Source organism: Rutilus rutilus (genome assembly GCF_951802725.1).
Source record: "Rutilus rutilus genome assembly, chromosome: 1".
Classification (NCBI taxonomy): domain Eukaryota; kingdom Metazoa; phylum Chordata; class Actinopteri; order Cypriniformes; family Leuciscidae; genus Rutilus; species Rutilus rutilus.
Window position 1 is genome coordinate 32605279 of NC_140209.1, and position 13171 is coordinate 32618449.

The 13171-nt window shown below is 38.5% G+C and overlaps 1 protein-coding gene across 1 annotated transcript; it reads right to left on the minus strand.

Annotated features, from left to right (window-relative positions):
• Nucleotides 1-2863: 2863 nt before the first annotated feature.
• On the minus strand, nucleotides 2864-13159 carry lpar2a (lysophosphatidic acid receptor 2a). The gene is made up of 3 exons (XM_084435209.1): nucleotides 12895-13159; nucleotides 11503-12425; nucleotides 2864-3446 (listed from the first exon to the last, which is right to left on the minus strand). Exons 2-3 carry the CDS (start codon nucleotides 12254-12256, stop codon nucleotides 3115-3117), a joined length of 1086 nt encoding a protein of 361 aa, XP_084291335.1. The 5' UTR covers nucleotides 12257-12425; nucleotides 12895-13159; the 3' UTR covers nucleotides 2864-3114.
• Between the last annotated feature and the right edge of the window lie 12 nt (nucleotides 13160-13171).

Below are 13171 nucleotides of genomic sequence, written 5' to 3' on the forward strand. Positions count from 1 at the left end.
GCCTGTAGTTTTTCCTTGTTGCTGTTCATTAAGGGTCTATTTTGCATGTTACGATCGGTAAAATGATCTCGTTATGGCGGTTATGAATGAGTCTGCCATTTTCCAGCGTGCCAGCCGGGTTTCTCGCCGCCATGTCTGAATATTTATACGACACGAGGACAATAATATGAGGATCACAATAAATCAGACCTTTTCTCCTCATTTCAAATTGATTATGTGCTCTGTAAATGGTGAAATGAAACAAAGCCCACATTCTGCATAAAGTAAATTTAGAAACGCTGCTAAACAAAACAGCATGAAATCAAGGTCATTGTTTTATTTGGGGCCTTCTATATATCAAAGCATCAGCGAGTCAGTAATTCATGGTCATTAGAACCGCGGTTTATTATCAATTACATTTTACGTTTCGTCTTGAAAAACATGTGCTGGTCTGTGCAAAAGTCACTTCCAAATGTGGTTGCTAAGATTGTTGTCGAAAGGTTGCTTGGTTTCTACACGTTTGCATAATGCTTGCCTACTGGCTGCTTTGGCTCATCCACAAAGAACAGTTGGGTAAGTGATTTTGCCATGTCGACGAGACGCTCGCTGCATCCGAAATTGAAGACTTCCCTACACCAAAAGAGTAGTATTGGTGAGTTCAAGTCGTCCTGAACGTTTGTTTTTACGAGTTGGGAAGTCGTGTTTATGACGGCAGGTGCGTTGAAGTCTCTTTCATCGTAGCAATTGTGGCCGTGTAGCCTATGTACCTTCTCTTAATACTACATAAAAATACACCAAGGTTTTTAAACTAAGTTACTTCTTGAAAATGAAGAACAACAAATGTGCTTCAGGTGTGTTTTGCTTTTTGAACGAATTCATAAAGCCACTGTAAACTTTCTCATTATGTTATATTTCAATGCTATTATTACTATTTTGTGCAGGGAATTAGCTTATTTTATTGTAAATAAAAAAGCCTGACAATATCACTGCAAAACATCTAAAATATATTGTGGTCCGCCACTTCTCTGACACGCCCCAACTCATAAACGGGGCTAAAAGAAAATTCCGAGCTTCTCACTCGTATTTACGACTTCGTGGTGGCATTCATGTGCGCTCAACTCGTAAATACGATCTTTTCAACATGACTTGAACACATCACATGTCCGATCCCTCGCAGGTCAGAGTCAGACCGAGCGACAGAGGACTGTTCTTGTCGCCTAGCAACTGTGAGGGCTGCCGTTGACGAGCGGCGGCAGTAACGTATTGGACATTTTTGAAAGTTATAAACTGTCAGAAAACAATAGGGGGTTCACAAACTGTCTAAATATGTTCACCATGGTTCATTACTGTATATTATAAAGAGTATAAAATATATTCACATCTTATTAAGATATGTCAAAATTTGAACCGCCTTAAAGTTTTTTTTGTTGTTTTTAAACATTTGTATCATATTTTAATAAGCTGAAACCCAATGCTTATTTTTAAGTGTAATTCAGCAATTTTTCCGAAAAAAATGAATTCTGGGGTAGGCAAGCAAGGAAGGATCCATCTGTTGTTTCCTTCTTTGCATGATAAACTAATGCTGCATGATTGGGACAGCCTTCGAATGTGGCCTTCAAAGGATGGAGCCTCTGTATTAGGATGCAGCTATATTTTTCAAACAACAGTAGCGATGAGTCCGAAATCGAATACTTTCCTACTACATAGTAGGCCTATGCGAACAGAGTAGTATGTCTGAGTATAGTATTCGAAAAACAGTAGGTGAAAAGTACCTGGATGACCTACTACTTCGGGTGAGATTTCGAAGTAAAAAAGGTAAATTCAAATATAGTAGGCTACCTACTGAGTATGCAATTTCATTACCAAGGCAAAAAAAAACATTGTATGGACTTCCAATACCGTCGACCATAGATATAGAGCTGGTAGGGGACGTCTCGCCCATCCGTAAAACCCCAAGTGGACCTCTAGGTCTGTGAATTTTTTATATAATTTTTCATGTTACGAGTTTGACAGTATATTGTATGATTCTTTGGCTTGCAGTTGTGGAAAAGACATAATGAGAAAGACTACATGTCGCCTATGTGACGTCACCCCATAACACATTTTCCCTCCACTTGTCAAATCACGGTGCTAATGCTACGATAATCTATGGAGACAGATCGAGATGCCTGTGTGTTTTGTACCCAAATGTCACCATTCGAACCAAATGGGCTGTTCTTTCTTCAGATTCCCGTCTGAAAGCAGCGAAGAGTTGTAGTCCACAAAGTGCTCTTACACAAAGTCTAACCGTATCAAACTTCTACCCGCTAAATTCTAGCATTCTTCACACGAAAAAATATATAAAAAATTCACAGACAACATGTTCACATTCATGGCAAAATTCAAACAGGACCAGAAAATTATTTTCTCACATTCACTTGCATTGACTATTTTTCAACCTAGAGGTCCAGTGGGGTTAGCGGAAGGGGCGGGACTTTAGCTCTATAGCTGCTCATGAAGTCAATCACATGCTATAAGTGGTTGACCAATCACAACAGACTGGGCCGGCCAACCAATCAGAGCAGACTGGGCTTTTCAGAAAGGCGGATTTAAAGAGACATGATCTAAAACAGCATTTCAGGCAGAGGAAGAAAAGAGGTGCTGCAGCAATGTAGAGTATGAGAAAAAGGTTTTTGAACTGTAACTTTTTTTTTTTTTTACATTTCATGTAAATATTTTTAGCAGACTTCAAAAATAATATTACAAACTCGTTAATGACTATACTAAGGGCACTTTAAAATGAGAATCTAAAAAAGTCTGATTTGTTAGAAACAATAATTGCACCACGCTGTCAGTCTTAGACTTGGTATTTTTCCTGATCCGTCAGATCTCATTCCCAACAAAACAAAATGGTCCAAAAAGGGCCTTTTATGAATATTAATGCTTGTGCTTTGGGAAAAGAAACACTTCCTGTGGGCAGCAGAGCAACTAACTGACACAAAAGACCACTAATACATCTATTGTCAAAGAGAGACAAAAACACGCACCAAAACAAGCTTATCAAAAATGAAGTATTATTTACTCTTTGTACACGCTGTGATCATTTCACTAAGCAAATACAAAGTCATTTATTTACAGAGAGAAATTCTTTTTCTATCATTTCAATAGGCTTTGTTCAGAAATGGGCTCTAAACTGGTGGAGTTATAGTTGTTTTTCTCAGGGGGAGCCCCTGTTTTCACAGACTCAAAGCGGATGCCAGAAGGCCCCTCATGCTGGCGCATTCTTCTCCAAGGGAAGCAGAGAATGCGTTTGTAAGTGTTCCTCATGTCCTCGTCCCGAAACGAATAGATGATAGGGTTCACCAGAGAGTTACACTCAGCCAGCACCAGGCAGTACTTCTCATATTTAAGAACCTCACATTTACTGCAACTGAGACCATCCAGTAAGAGAATCACTAGACCCGGCGTCCAACAGATCACAAAGGCTCCTGTAGAGAGAGAGAAAAAAGTTGTTGATGCAGTGGTAGTTTGGTGATAACCACCAGTGATGCGCGGGTTGATCCAAAATGAGCGTTGATGAGGTTACTTAAAATGAGGTTACCCGCGGTTACGAGTCATCCAAAAATATTTTTAATGATATTCGGGTCACGGTCGGTCGGGTCGTTTGAAATAAAGATGCCAATTAAACCTTTGTAATTTATAGTACTAGACAATTTTCTATGAAATACATAGGCCTACACTTTATTGGCTGAATAACTGGTAAGAAGTACGATGACGCACGAGCTCAGTCTGCAGGTAGAGATGGAGGCGGCAAGAGAAAAGGCGAAGACTGGGGAGTGGAAGCTGTTGGAGTGTGGGAGACATTTGCCGAAATAATGAAAGATGATGACCAAAGTGCTGGCTTTGTCATGTGTACTTCTTGCGATGCTATTTACACATTAGATAGCCACAAAACTGGCACAACCAACCAGCCACGGCGCCAGGATTCCAGTTTTGGATGGGCCAGACTGATTGTGGGTGGGCCTTAAATTAAAAAATAAAACAAAAAACGTTATCCAATCACTGCTTAACCTAATAAAAAAATATTGATTAATATAGCCTACTGTTATATTGTCTGTGCGTATACATAATATAGATTTTAATAGCTTGATGTCCTTTAAATATTTTGTTGCATTGTTAAAAGTTTCGGTGCATAGGACAGACCTATCCGCGACCGCTCTCCATGGTTCTGACCGCTTTGGAATCTCCATTACGCATCATACGCATCATACCTGGGCTGTGTTTCCCAATAAATTGTCTCTTAGCGCGCTACAAAGACGCTTAAGGTATAACTTAACTAAAGGTATATCATTGCTAGGTGTCTTCAGGGCTATCATACACTCGCGAGGCAGAGGCGCTGAAAGGCAGAGGCGCTGGCGCCCTCTTAGCAACAGCGTTGTTTTTGGTAAAACATGATTTTGACGACTTCATTAAGTTTTGTTTTATAGAAAACTCTTTTTAAAAGATTTTCGTTTTGTATAAATTGTATCTTCATTTTGATCAATGTTTTATCAATCAATTGCCTGTATTTAATAAATAAGAAGCAAATATATAGCAGGCAATGTAATAAGGCGCCAGCACGATCACTTGCATTGCACGTGAACTGGAGGGCGCCGAAACTCAGCTTGTGCCTCACAGATTCGAGAAATATAGGCTATATATTACAGAAAGCTTGAAATGTCTACTTTTAAATGAAAATATTCAAACCAAAATAAATAGGCTACTCTCTGATTATGTAATCCATATGAAATGTGCATTTCTCTCTGGCGTTCATGGCGAGTCCGCATCGTCAACTTCATCTTTGCAGCGACACAGAAAACACCAGTTTATTACTAAACAATTAAATGTCTCCTTGCTAATTTAGACATTCATAATCATTACTTTAACCGGTTCTTTGTGGCAATCTGTATGCGTGCGGTCATAACGCTTATTATCCTGTAGGCTATAGCCTATTTAAGTAATTCAATTAATATAAAGGGGCGATTTGTCCACGAATGGCTTAAATGAACAACTACTAGTAGACTAGGAAAAAACTTTAGTCGGAGGCAGCCCTTATTCCACATATTTTCGAACCAGCAGGCCATTCTGGGTTGAGCGAGCGACCCTGCGGAATGAGCGAGCGGAGCGGAATATTCAGAAATGCGCTCTCCGCTCACGAGCTCTGATCGGAACAAACCCGAACCCCACTGTCTGCTGAACTTGCGCAGAAACATCAAAATAGACATAGCCAGCTTTTTAAATTTGTTTTTAAAACTAAACATTTAGACTATTTTAGTACAAATTATGAGCTTATCGACCCCTAGTTCCTATATGGCCCAATGACGCTACGATGAGCATTTACTACTTTTAAAAAATGCGGGTCAGGAAGCGGGTCGGGTACAATATTTTCTTTTTCTTTTTTTGCGGTCCGAGTTGCGGGCGGGTTAGTTGAAAACGTCGGTCGGGTGCGGGTTGTTTATACATTGACCCGCGCATCACTGATAACCACTGAAGCATGCAAACGAAATCTTGCATCATCTGGCGAAACGCTTTATACAGTAATACTGTAACATACTGTGAACAATTAACACGAGTATATTTTTCGTGGGCAATGACATTTCACAACATAAAAGGTGGAATTTTCACACACACGGACAAACCCGTGCCTGATGTTTACATAATTTTCAATACGGTTTCAATTTAATGACTCAAACGTAATGTAAAAATGAGCATTAATATTTTGCAATAAGTGTCACAAACTAACAATGACCAATATTTTTTTGCCAGCATTTAATTTGTATTCATAAATGCACAACCGTTCAAAAGTTTGGGGTCAGTAAGATAAGATGAATACTTTTATTCAGCAAAGATGCATTAAAGATGCATTAAAGATGAAAAGCGATAGTAAAAAAAAAAAAAAAACATGTTTTACTAAAGTTGTTTTTTGTTTGTTTTTCAAAAAATCAGCTTTGCAATCACAGGAATAAATTACATGTAAAAATATATTAAATTACCGAACAGTTGTTTAAAAATTTTATAATATTTAATAATATTGCTTTTTTACTGCATTTCTAATCAAATAACTACAGCCTTGGTGAGCAGCAAAAAGAGACTTCCTACAAAAACACACACACACACACACACACACACACATCTATATATATCTATATCTATCTATCTATATATGTATACATACACACACACACACGTTTACAGTATATACATACACACACACATATAATTTATGCAGCAAAAATGTTACAAGATTATGTAGATATGAACATTAACCAAGATCAAAAAATGCTGTAAAAGTTTGTTGTTAGTTTATATAACTGATGCATTAAATAATGTTAACAAATTAACTCAATGTAACAAGAGTATTAACATTTGTTTGTAAATAATAAATAAATATATATATATATATATATATATATATATATATATATATATATGTATATATATATATATATGTATGTATATGTATTGAAATTATTTGGAAACTGACAATTAAATACTGACTCAACAAATTGCTTCCAACTAATTATCCCCAAACAAAAAGATGCATTGTGGTAATTTTAGTCTGAAGGTAAAATAAACTGAACATATTAAATTGTGTTCAGCCAATCCATCAAGTATTTAAAAATCTTTTTGCCGAACAAGCCTTGAAAAAAAAAAAAAAAATGCGCGGGAGAGTGAGTCGTCAAAGGACGACGACAGAACATCATTTCCAGACAGATTTTTCGTCATTTAAGTTATGGTGAGTACTGAACTCTGTATTTTAGGGGTGTGTGGTTGATGATGATTTCACTTTTTTAACTTCAGTTAGTGTGTAATGTTACTGTTTGAGCATAAACAACATCTGCAAAGTTACAATGCTCAAAGTTCAAAGCAAAGGGAGATACTTGCTTTTAAAGAAATAGCTTTTTAAGGACTACAAACACATTCATCCAGGGTTAGTGACATCACCAACCCTAGAATTTACATAAACCCGCCCCCTGAACACGATTTATAGATTATCAAGACAGAATATGCTAATCAATGACTAGAAGATAACTACACATAATAAGCTACATACATTTTTTTTTCCCAATGTAACCCAGCATCGTCAGGTCTGACTCACCAGGTATCAGTGAAGAAAACGGAACCATTACGACTTTTAGTGAGTATTTAACAAGAGTTGTTATTGCATATTTGTTCATTCAGCCATGAGACCGCTAAAACATGTGACAGTGTAATTCAGGCTGCATAAGTTATGAAGTTGATGTCTGCCATTTTGTGTTAGTCTGGAGGGAACTCCTAGTACTGGCTTGTTGAGGACACAACGTGGCCATGATATCATTTTAGGCAACCTGATATCCTCAGTTGGTTCTTGCTTACTTAGTGCCCTATAGGCAAGATTAGATATGGAGCCTCTAAATTAGAAAAAAAATAAATAAATAACAATTAACCATTTTTGTTATTAATACAGAACTATAAACCAAAACCAATTTTCAAAACATTTTTAATTTATTGAATAAATGTTGTTATGTCAGGCCAAATACAATAAGAATATCAATAAAAATAAAAGTGGTGTTTGGGTTAATGCTAATGTTACTTCAAAACGTAGTAGCCTATTATTTGATGATATTACATTGACATTATTAATTAATTGACTAATTTAATGAATTTAGAGTTAGCAACTTTATGTCAGTGTATGAATTTCATGGATGTCACTTTGTTGTAAAAAGGACAGCAGTAAATCTTAGACTCATTCAATTGCTCAAATGAACTTGTGAAATATTTCATTTCATAACTTTATCGTCCATCTATGCCAACCATACTGTCATATTCTGTAGGTCAGTGGATAAATACATAAAGGCAGGGTAGGTAGGTTTTTTCTAAAAAAACTTTTTCCCAAATTTGTTTAAACTGTCTTTATATACCAATACATAATTAAAATATAAGTACTCTGAAAAGGAGAGTATAAAAATCAAGTGTCTCTAGTCCTCTCAGGGCTGCAATAAACACAGCTCATTCGGAACGAATGAAATGATTGGCTGGGCGACTGTCACTCTCCCTCGCTACCATGGCTACCACCCCTGCTGCTACAGGAGCTGTCCACATGCGCGCACCCGTTTGACTCGAGGAGGCGAAGAGGCACGGAAGCTAGGAAGAATCACAATTATGGCAGAGAAAGAGCAGTCAAAATTCCCAGTACCTGCATATACAGTCAGCGAAGGCAAACAAGGCAAAAAAAGGAACTAGTAAGGTAAAAAAAAGGTAGGTTACTTGTCTCCGGAGTGTAATGTTAGTCCTCATCAGAGCCAACAGTGCTTTCATCGTGGAAGCTCTTACATGCAAAACACCGCATATGTTATGAATCTTACACGAAATTCACCTTCATCACAGTGTAACTGATGGTAACGGGAAAACGTGTATCAATGCAACCTGTTTTTAGCTTTGCCTTATGTTACTAGCTTGTTACCGAATCAAACTCATATTTTAAACTTTACCAGTATCGATATGCTAGCTTGATAGTGAGTACTAACAGCCATGTTAGTTGTTTATATTAGAGATGCACCGATTGATCGGCTGGTGACCGGAATTGGCCGATTTTCACGTGATCGGCCATGACCGGCGACCGGCCGGTCAGTCTGACATATGCCGATTTTATGCCGGTCAAATGCACTCGGGCGCAGCATGATTAACCTTTTGAGAGGTATGGTCTCATATATGGGATTTTTATTTCTGTGCCCCTTGAGTAACGTTACGGTGCCACATTTAGAATGTTCAGTGACGTCGCATAACTGCCAGATTCAAACTGTGCTTTTGCGCGTTGGCTGGCGCTGAGCCAGAGTCGGACGCGTTCAGCGCTGTCATATATCACAACTAAGCAGTGTTTACTCTATTCTTCTCAGTTCACCGGCCACTTTCTTGCATTTATTTCGGGAGAAACTGACGAATTCGCGTGCTTTAAATCCGACTGACAGGACAACATTGCGGCGCCCATCTCATGTTATAGATCAAGATTATTTATAAAGGTTTTTAAACGACCAAACACACTCACTTACACGTATTTGAGAATCGGAATATCAGATAGGCTAGTTGACATGGTAAGCAAGTTTGTTATATTATAATATTTTGAATAAAAAAGGAAAAGCGAAATAAAAGCGACACACCTATCATACAGTATTATTGTGGCTGCGGTGTATCGCGTGACGCGTCCCCATGGAAACATTAAAGGGAACGTTCACCTTGAAAAAACTCACTCTGGGAGTGGGGGTGTCAGTTAGAATTTTTAAACTTACGCGTGAAAGGGTTAAAGAAAAGATCGAAAATAAATATTTGTGTGTGCTGTAAAGTGGTTAGAAAAAAATTTAATCGGAATCGGCTAAAATCGGTATCGGCAGGTCAAACTCAATGAAAAATCGGAATCGGCCTAGAAAATTGTAATCGGTGCATCTCTAGTTTATATTCATAATGCTAAAGTTAGGTATTTTATTACATGTGATTCTGACATGATGTCACTGCACTTCATTCACTGCGCGTTCATGTGTTTTGGGGGCGTGGCTTTGGAAGGAGCCCAGAAGGGAGGGGGTGGGAGTGAATGGAATAAGTAGCTGTGTTTATTGCAGCACTGAGAGGACTAGAGACACTCGATTTTTATACTCTCCTTTTCAGAGTACTTACATTTAAATTATGTATTGGTATATAAAGACAGTTTAAAAAAATTTGGGAAAAAGTTTTTTTTTTTTTTAAAAACCTGCCTACCCTGCCTTTAACTGATGACGTGTAACCAGATCTAGTGGCAAGTTTTGATTTTAAGTAGTTGTCCCTCATATACCTTTTATTTTAATAAATCAAACTTGCAGCGGTATGTCAGTGCATGTACATCAGGAACGAGGACCAAATTTGTTTGCTGTAATCCAATAATGTATCCACCTTATTATCAATGCAGAAGTAAGCTATTTTGCATGAATAGGCAAGACTTCCAATTCATTTGCTGCCCAGTGTTACAGCCAGGGTCCGCCACTAGACATCCTCATGAATTTAAAATTCATTAAGATGTTTTAAGGTAAAAAATATTGCCGCATGTGATTTAAAGACATAAATTAATCAAATCGGGCAGTGTTATGTAAAATAACTTCTGTTCTGTCACTTGTCGTCAGCTATTTGATGCAACGAGGCTTTGTCATTTATCTATTATGCAAGTTTTCATCACCTCACCAAGACATCCTTTTCAAGCACTACAGAGCTTGCCATTGGTCAGTTAATGCAACTTCCTTTCCCTGTTTGCACCCAGAATGCGTTTGTATTTTCAAAAGAATTGTTTAAACACATCTGTGGGGGGTACATCCAAAGACTGGCATTAAGGAGAATGCCACATTTTCTTGTACCAACTGAGATTTTAAGGACATCTGCTCTCAATCAACATTTCTTCACCATTTAAGAGGTCATCATGAGTTCAAATTACCTCACAGGAATTGTAATACTAAAATTCAGATGAAATTACACTAAACACAGAGTGAAGTAACCCTGAAGTACTTCCCGATTTTCCTTTATTTGTGTGACTTTTGCAGTCTTTCAAATATTTGTAAATGTTTTAGATGTTTAATGTTTAGCCTAAACTTTTAAGATGCAGTTTCATGAGTACCTCTTGTGAGAATACAAAAATTCAAGTGAAGTTACACTGAACATTTGAAGTAACCCTCTCCAGTTACTCGCATTTTATGGTGTTTTTGACGTTTTTGCACTTTGGCAAATATTTTTAGATGTTTAAACTGTTAAGCTGCAGTTTCATGAACTCAAAGTACCTAAACACTAAAATGTAAGTGACATTTCTCTGAAGTACACTCTCCAGTTACTTACATTTTATGGTATTTGTTTTATGTTTTTGCAGATAATTGATGTTTTTCAAATGTTTTCTTTACAAATATCATTCATTAATAAATATCACCACATGATGTTTTACAACCGGAACTAATCTTTCCTTGTCAAAGTTCGATCATTTCATATTTTAAGATATTTATTATAGACCATTTTCCCTGCATCTTTGTGCATAATTTTTTGCTAGTTTTTTTATATAACTTCAAAAGTGTTGACTCCCATTTCAAGATACTCTTTAGAATATTTGATACATATTTAATTATTCTTCAGAATAAGTGTGTAAATCATTCACTACTATAATATATAATGTATAAATTGCATTTCATTTTATGGACACTTCCTCACAATAACACCATGTGCTCACTGCTCACACCACTTCAGTTAAATCCACAAGCAGAAGCCTCAGCCTACAGCCTTAGGGGTAACTTAAATAACCGATTCCTGCTCGAGGTACTCAAACAAGCGAGTGCTTGACAAGCAAATCTGTGCCAAACCGGTTTGGTTAACTTGTTTTGGGGCTGACAGACTTGTTTGTCCTAAAACAAGTTAACAGTACTTCTCCATACAGTTAAGAGACACAAAAAAAGGTTTCAGAAGAGTTTCACTCAGACGGAGTAATCTCCCAAACGCCCGAAGTCTACATAAGAGTCAAGGCCTTACCCAGAATCATGGACATGGTCTTCATGAGGCTGATAACGGTCTGATTGTGCGTGGGCTGATCCGTGTGAGGCGACATCAGTCGATTCCGGTGGCGGACGTAGATGAAGATGTGTGTGTAGACGGCCACCATGATGAAGAAGGCCAGGAGGTTGAGGACCGCCCAGAACACCAGGAAGCTGCGGGAATATAGTGGCGCTACCGTTGAGCAGGTTCTCAGGTCACAAACGCAGTTCCAGCCCATGGTGGGCACCAGACCCATGATGACCGCCACCAACCAGATAAAAACTATCAGCATCACCACACGCCACTTGGTCATGGTGCTGTGCAGCTGCATGGTGAAGATGGTCTGGTGACGCTCCACTGCCACGGCCAGAAGGTTGACCACAGAGGCGGTCAGGCTCATGTTGATCAAAGCCCCACGGACAAACCACTCTTTGATGGTCAATTTGATAGTCCACGGCCCCGTGTGGAACACAAGGTAGAGATACGAGATGCCGGCGAAGAGGTCAGCGGCAGCCATGTTCCCAAGTAAGTAATAAATGGGAAAGTGGAACTGTCGATTGATGATTATGGCCGCTACGACCAACATATTTGCCAGAATGATAAAGATGCAAATCGGGAGCCCGAGGCCGACCACCACATAGTCATGTGCGCGCCACTCAGCGCTGATGTTCTTGCCAGTCTTGTTGTAGAAGTAGTACACTGAATTGTCATAAGCCTCGCAGGTATAATTTAATACCATTATTAGAGACATTCATTTATGTAAATCCCTTTAGTCGTTCAGTTGTTGCCAGTTTGGCCAGTTCTCCCTGATGCTGTAGTCCTAATGATGCGATTAGCCACCATTTGAAATTTTCCTTTTACATATCAAAAGTGTGCCAATGTTGCTGCTTACAAGGCGTGTCTTTTATTGTTTTCCAACCCTAAAACACAGGAAGCATGAGGACACCAACGTTATTTGTCCGTACACGTCCAAGACAAGTGAAAAAGTTAATCTTTAACGAGGCAATAGCGGAAATGATAATAACTAGTCTTCATTGGACACGCAACACGCAAACATTGCTTTTAACAAATTTACAGATTACAAATTTACACATTAAAAATTAACCGCAAAGTAAACGGGAGAGTGACGTTTTGCACCATTACAATCCCAACTGCTCAATGTATTACTTAACATAAGTTTAAGAGGTAGCATTAAGAGAACTGGAAATAAAACTAGTTGCGGGTATTGAAATGTTTAAGTGAAACCTGGACGCAACAAATCTACTGCAGAAACACGCGGAATTTATTGGCCCCTGCAGTGTTACACACTGTACAGTTTGGCTCGGTTGTCACTCAGCACAAAAACAACAACTACTTTGTTCTAAAACAACACTAGAGAAACACACTTACCGTTGCCAGAGTGTCAGAGCAAACAAAGAAAAGACACATAACAGCAGCTGTGTCGATGTTCTGGCACTCGCCGCCGGAAACGCTCATCTGGCGGAGGAGCTCGAGAAGAAATCTTGATGTTCGAGTGAAGATCCGCAGATCACACCTCCCTCAAACCTGATTTGACGGAATCGCCGCCCAAAGATCCAATGAACACGAGACGATTGTTCAAAACCTTTGACGACAGGTTTAGAAAATTGATATTGGGATTCATTTCCCAGAATCTGGCACACAGGGC

Coding starts and splice junctions, on each gene's coding strand:
- lpar2a (XM_084435209.1), bottom strand. CDS start 12,256: ATGTCTCTAATAATGGTATTAAATTATACCTGCGAGGCTTATGACAAT. Junction 3,447..11,502: donor GACCATGTCCATGATTCTGG/GTAAGGCCTTGA, acceptor CTCTCTCTACAG/GAGCCTTTGTGATCTGTTGG.